Source organism: Bombus huntii, unplaced genomic scaffold (assembly GCF_024542735.1).
Source record: "Bombus huntii isolate Logan2020A unplaced genomic scaffold, iyBomHunt1.1 ctg00000096.1, whole genome shotgun sequence".
Lineage (NCBI taxonomy): Eukaryota > Metazoa > Arthropoda > Insecta > Hymenoptera > Apidae > Bombus > Bombus huntii.
In genome coordinates, this window is record NW_026099351.1 from 201209 (window position 1) to 207886 (window position 6678).

General features: G+C 40.7%; 2 protein-coding genes across 2 annotated transcripts; one reads left to right on the forward strand and one right to left on the reverse strand.

The window, feature by feature from the left end:
- Nucleotides 1-1133: 1133 nt before the first annotated feature.
- On the reverse strand, nucleotides 1134-2734 carry LOC126876814 (uncharacterized). Its single transcript, XM_050639681.1, has 4 exons — nucleotides 2683-2734; nucleotides 1788-2133; nucleotides 1642-1703; nucleotides 1134-1205 (listed from the first exon to the last, which is right to left on the reverse strand). Exons 1-4 carry the CDS (start codon nucleotides 2686-2688, stop codon nucleotides 1134-1136), a joined length of 486 nt encoding a protein of 161 aa, XP_050495638.1. The 5' UTR covers nucleotides 2689-2734.
- Nucleotides 2735-4658: 1924 nt separating this feature from the next.
- Nucleotides 4659-5331, forward strand: LOC126876815 (uncharacterized). The gene is made up of 2 exons (XM_050639682.1): nucleotides 4659-4716; nucleotides 4960-5331. Exons 1-2 carry the CDS (start codon nucleotides 4673-4675, stop codon nucleotides 5306-5308), a joined length of 393 nt encoding a protein of 130 aa, XP_050495639.1. The 5' UTR covers nucleotides 4659-4672; the 3' UTR covers nucleotides 5309-5331.
- The last annotated feature ends 1347 nt before the right edge of the window (nucleotides 5332-6678 follow it).

Here is a 6678-nt window from a genome sequence, read left to right on the forward strand (position 1 = left end):
CATGAAAGTCGGCACCGCGATGCAAACTTTACACTTCCAATTAGATGAAATAGTTAACGTCATGATATTAGGCAAACAAGGAATAATTAGTCCACAAATACTTGACCCCAATGAATTCATAGAAAATTACGCCAAGGCAATAGGTAGCCAGATGTACAACACCGCGATTTCTGCCAAAACCGAACATTTTCAATTCATACTCGACATCGGTGATCTTAAAATCTTCACAATAGATGACAAAATATTTTTCAAAATCATAGTACCTTTAGTCTCTAACACAGAATGGAACATATTACAAGTATATCCTATGCCGAGTAAAAGAAATGGAGTATTTTTGGCTCCAGTAGTCGAACATCAGATGTATTTAACTTCAGGTCTTTCATTTATAAACGCTGATATCGAGTATTTCAACAAACTTTGTAAGAATCGAGCCGGAACCACTATATGCAAACAAACACTACCAATCCATGAGAGAAATTCAAGAACCGATTGTCGCAGCGAAATAATAAATTTCAAACCACACATTGAACATTGTCAAATAACTGTACTTAAGATTGAAGACATTAGCTTTATACCGCTCAAAACTAGCAACTGTTACATTGCGATACCAGCAAATCCGATAGAAATAGACACAATTTGCCAAACGAAACATACCTTACAAAAACTTGACAAGCCTTCCATCATAAGAGCTAACACTTCTTGCGATTTATTGTACAAAGACGAACACATGCGTATAGGCGAAACAAAAAACGAAGTCATATACGAAATCAAAACAAAAACCCTAGCGCTCAAAACAAACGATAGTTTCACTCATCTATTAGATAAACTCCAGCGAGCACCGAAAATAATAGTTAATTTACAAGGCTATAAAACAACGATCGATAAAATAGGCGACGAGATAGAAACTCTTAATTTCGAACACAGAATTAAAAATATACAGTATTGGGGACTAACCACGCTCCAGATATTAGGGTACATAGCATTAGGCATACTAGGTATATATGGATTAAAGAAAATAGGGGTATTCAAATGCATCAGGAAATGTATACCGAACAAATAATGTATCAATTTATTTTGCTGCCGAAATGAAACTGTAATCAACAGCCACAATGCGACAGCCCCACCAGTACCACTCACCCTGGGCTCAACACCCAACATCTATATTCCAACCAACACATACCACTCAGATGAAGAGGAGGAATCAGCTGTAATTTTCAAGCCACGTCAAGTCCGATTCCACAAAAGTCTTCTGAAGAAAACTTGAGGGATCAAGTTCAATCTAAGAAGGGGGGAATGTCACAGACGAAATTCGAGCAACTGTATATAACAAACCGAAATTCCGAACGCTTTATCGCGTGTGACCGTCCGGTCAGCACCCGTTCTCAGCCGCCTGAGTGGCATTCGATCACTTCAGCCGTTCTCCGAATTTTACACTAAGTATAAACAAAACCTTCTCCCACTCCAACGATTGGAAGAATATAAATGCTCCCTTCAAAATCATTCAGTCAGTCTAATAAAAAAATTCTTAACTAATCCAAGTATCGAAAGTGTATCATCGCGAACCGAAAAAATTGTATAAATTGAGTAAAAAATAAAAAGAACAATCTCCTTTTCGGAAATTAACAAGTTCCTTATTTTTACCTTAATTTTACACGACATCCTAATCGCTCCTATTAGGGTATCAACCATGACACACACCTTTCCTAGATGTAATGAGAATTTTCTATTATTGTCCTATTGCACCCCAAGATACCTAACCTTCTATTTAGTCATCAACAGGTACTTGCCCATATTGACGTCCTTGACCTTGTGATACGATTTCCGGTAAGTAGAATCACCTCCGTCTTGTCTTGAGCTAATTTCAATCCAGTTTCGGTACACCACCGATTCTTCTGCTACTTCAATATCGGGCCTACCACCAATCGTGGGACTCCTCTGAATTTTCCTACTAGGCTTAAAGGGATCACCTTCCTCGTCTCCCCTAGTCTTCGGTGCAACCGATATGGTGACGTTGTCACTTATTCTGATGTCCGACACTATCCTTGGGTTTTCAATACTAACCGCCAACCTCTTGCTATTCGCCTTTGCGCCAGTCGCTGTTACTGTACAAGGGGGTGCCTGGGGTTCCACCTCCTAGCCAAAACCGTTCGAATGTATCCAATCATAACCGAAAGAACTCGCCAAGTCGTCAACAAAAAGCCAGTATAATAGAAATAAAAAATATATAACGAATAAATAAATAAATAAGTATCTAAGAGCAAAACATAGTTATATCCTCATAATTAAATATTATCTTAGAAATTTCTACACAGCTACAATAAACTAAATCTATCAAGCTAAATTTATATAACGCTAAAATAAACTAAATATATCAAGCTAACGCCTGCGCTTCAATAAGAGGCCTGATGATACATACGCAGATCACCGCATGTATAAATAGATAATATAGTAATAAATAAATAAACAACCAGCTAACTAAATAAATAAATAAATGAATAATAACTAAATAACTAAATAATAAATAAACCAACATAACTAATAATAAATATTAATAATAAATAAGTAAATAAATAAATAATATCAAAACAAATAATACATAAATAATCAACCAATAGTTAAATAAATAAATAAATAAATAAACGAGTAAAGTAAATAAATAATATAAATAAGAAACGCATATACCTGCATTCCCCAACCCACACGACGCCGCGTAACTCAAATAAAGCCTCCACGTACGCAGCACCCGTCATACTTATTTATTCTTATTTATTCACCAAGGAAGTTTGACTCGAGTGGCGAAATAAATAAAATAAACGATATATAACTAGAACTCTGGTCGACCCGACTTTATTTCTTCGTAATAGGAACTTAAGTCGAGCCGGCCGTACATACCCTAGTGTGCTGCCCGTAAGGTGGCGACGCCACACATCGACGCGACAAACCACCTCGCCTGCGCATCGTTCGGCACCACGCGTACGTCCTGCCACTACCATTACAATAATGGCGTCAAATCTATCCACGTGCGCGTCTCGATATTAAAGAAAATCGCGTATTTCTTGTATCTCACGTTGTCGCGCAATGCGAGTGCTACATCACATCCAGTAATACTCAATAACAATTCTTACCCGCTAGTATAAACTCTACGGCGAATACAATCCTCTCCACGCCACGCAGGTGCTCGCCGAGCCCCTGTTTGCCAGCAGGAGCCCGAGACCCGCTGCCCAATCGGTAAGCGTCCGTCCCCGAGAGTTGGTCCTGGGATTTTCCCATTGCATAGAGTGGGCATTGAAGTCCCAGAGGACGAGTACCTTGCGGGGGAGGCATCTCCCGACGCACTCGCCGACCCGTTCCAGGAAGTCCCTGTACGCAGCCAGGTCGATGTTGGGGGAGTCATATACCGCTACCACCATTACTCCACTCCCGTATGGTCTGGAAGAGCAGATCTTGCGCCCTTCTCGACCTACAGAGATTGCATTGGAGGAGGCGCTTGAACTACTCGGTCACCTCTATGGCCTCCTCCCGACCATCTGCCGCTGCTGCTTTGGCGGTTCTCCCTGGTGTCCTTTCCGCAGCTGCTGGCTCGCGGATTGATCTCCTCCTCTTGACTTTCGGGGGGGGGGGGGGGACATTCCGCACCGCCCATCCTGTGATTGGCGGGCGTCCCGAGCGACTCGCACAGGGAGCACTTGGGAGCAGAGGCGGGACAGCCTCTGGCGCGGTGTCCGCTTCCGCCGCACCTGTAACACAGGTGCCATCGATCCTTGCTGGACACGCATGTTGCGCGTACGTGCCCCACCTCCAGCACCTGAAGCACTGCAGGGGCCGCTTCGGGATGGCTCGAATCCTCGCGGTTGACCAGCCCAGGGCTATTTTCCCTGCCTGGGATACTTTCCGGGCTCCTGCCACCGGGCACTTGATCCAGGCAGACCCTAGGCCACCTCTGCCGCCGTTCTCGCCGACCTGAACCTCCGCGCAGCCGCATCCTGCCGCCGAGGCCAGTGCTTTCCGCAGCTCCTCCTTCTTGACCGAGATGTCTATCCCGGTATCTCGAAGCTCCGCCATCCAGGTAGGCGTGGCGACTCTCACCGCAGTTGCGTCTAGCGCCTCGGCCAGACGCGTCGCCAGCAGCGTCGCCAGCAGCGTCGCCTTTTCCCTGTTCCTGTCTCCAGGGAATCTGATGATGATGGCGCCCGTCATCGCCTTCTTCATCCCCACCTGCTCCACGCCGAGCTCCGAGAGCGGGACCTCCGGCTGCCTCGAGGACGTCGGCGTACGACATCCATGCTCCCTCGTTCAGCGTCAGAGTCACCGCGGATGTTCGCGGTACGCGAGGGAGCGTGACCGCCTTGGGTGCCTGCAACGGTCCTCTGCTTGTTGCGGCGGCGCTCGCTTTCGCCGCGCCTGTCGTCCTGGGCTGGGATTGCTGCTGGCGTATCCTCGTCGGCGGTGCCACGTTCGCTCCTTTCCTCGCTGTCTCTCCTCCAACGGCGACGGCTGTCTTCCTCTGATTTTTGTTCTTCCGTCTCTTCTTCCTCGCCTCTACCACTCTCCACTCCCCACCCTCCTGCTCCCTCGGGAGTGTAACGTCAATTCACATCAGAGACCAGGCCACACACCACGGATAGGATGGCACCCAGATGTCTGCATATCCTCCCTCAATAGTCTTAGAGTAATGTTGTCTCATCGAAATTTGTTACTTTTCATCCAAACTCTAAGGTAAATATATTAAATTAATATACACAATGTATCCGGTTGATCTCAGACCACACATATATTTCGAAATTTATTTTTTATTTATGCCAAATTTAAATATATATTATTCGTTTTATATGATTAACAAACCATTCCTTATTCAAGTCAACTATATAATATTTTCTCTATTGTTGTGCATCTTAACTCTTATCATTCTAGTTGAAATTATAAATATTCGATTCAATTGCATTTTGTTCATAATCGAAGTGCCCCAGGATCAATGGATATTCGACGTGGAGACCGAATACTAGTTTTCTTGCCATTATTTCACGGTTATGCGTTCGGAATGATGAATACGGCAATAAGTTGCGGTGCAGCTGTGTACATAATGGGAAATTTCGAGTTAGAAACGTTACTCAGTTCCGTAGAAAAATACAGAATTACGCATATACCATTGGTCCCTCCAGTTTTAGTTGGTCTTGCGAAGCATCCAATGGTGCCAAATTACGATTTCAGCAGCGTGAGAGAGATCGTTTCCGGTGCGGCACCGCTTCCGCCGGATGTAAGTTTTTCGTCCAAACTACCCAACGTAATACGTTATAACGTTATTCTATAAAACGTAATACGTTATAACGTTATACCATATAACGTAATACGTTATAACGTCATACCATAAAACATAATACGTTATTACGTTATTCTATCTAACGTAATACGTCATAAAGTTATGCTATATAACGTAATACGTTATTACGTTATACTATATAACGTAATACGTTATAGCTTTATACTATAAAACGTAATACGTTATAAAGTTATACTATATAACGTAATACGTTATAATGCTACACTACCTAACGTAATTCGTTATAACGTTATACTATATAACGGAATACGTTATAACGTTATACTATATAACGTAATACGTCATTACGTTATTCTATATACCGTAATACGTTATAACGTTATACTACCTAACGTAACACGTTATAACGTTATACTATATAACGGAATACGTTATCACGTTATACTATATAACGTAATACGTTATAACGTTATACCATATATCGTAATACGTTATAACGTTATTCTGTGGAACGTCATACGTTATAACGTTACACTATATAATGTAATCCGGTATTCTCTTAGACGTAATGAGTTATAAAGTTATACCATATGTCGTAATACGTTATAACGTTATTCTGTGGAACGTCATACGATATAACGTTACACTATATAATGTAATACGGTATAACGTTATACTATATAACGTTAAACCGTTATAACGTTATTCTATAACACGTAATACGTTACAACGTTATACCATATAACGCAATACGTTACAACGTTATACCATATAAATTAATACGTCATAACGTTATACTATATAACGTAATACGTTATAACGTTATACCATATAATGTAATACGTTATAACGTTATTCTATAAAATACAATACGTTATAACGTTATACCATATGACGTAATACGTTATAACGTTATTCTAAGTAACGTCATACGTTATAAAGTTATACTATATAAAGTAATACATTATAACGTTATGCTATATAACGTAGTACGGTATAACGTTATACTGTATAACGTAATACGTTACAACTTTACACTATAAAACGTAATATGTTATAACGTTATTCCATATAACGTTATACTATATAATGTAATACGTTATACCTTTAAACTTTAAAACGTAATACGTTATAACGTTATACCATATAACGTAATACGTTATAACGTTATAGTATATAACGTAATGGGTTATAACTTTACACTATAAAACGTAATATGTTATAACGTTATACCATATAACGTTATACTATATAACGTAATACGTTATAACGTTATGCCATATAACGTAGTACGTTATAGCGTTATTCTATGTAACGTCATACGTTATAACGTCACGCTATATAATGTAATACGCTAGTACGTTATACTATATAACGTAATACGTTATAACGTTATACTA

What these genes read in the sequence shown, in the direction of transcription:
- LOC126876814 (XM_050639681.1), bottom strand. An exon ending in GGTCAAGGACGTCAATATGG is followed by an intron (nt 1,704 to 1,787) that starts GCAAGTACCTGT and finishes CATTACATCTAG; the next exon opens with GAAAGGTGTGTGTCATGGTT. An exon ending in GGATGTCGTGTAAAATTAAG is followed by an intron (nt 1,206 to 1,641) that starts GTAAAAATAAGG and finishes TGAAAATTACAG; the next exon opens with CTGATTCCTCCTCTTCATCT.
- LOC126876815 (XM_050639682.1), top strand. Translation starts at nt 4,673, where the DNA reads ATGTTGTCTCATCGAAATTTGTTACTTTTCATCCAAACTCTAAG. An exon ending in CTTTTCATCCAAACTCTAAG is followed by an intron (nt 4,717 to 4,959) that starts GTAAATATATTA and finishes TCATAATCGAAG; the next exon opens with TGCCCCAGGATCAATGGATA.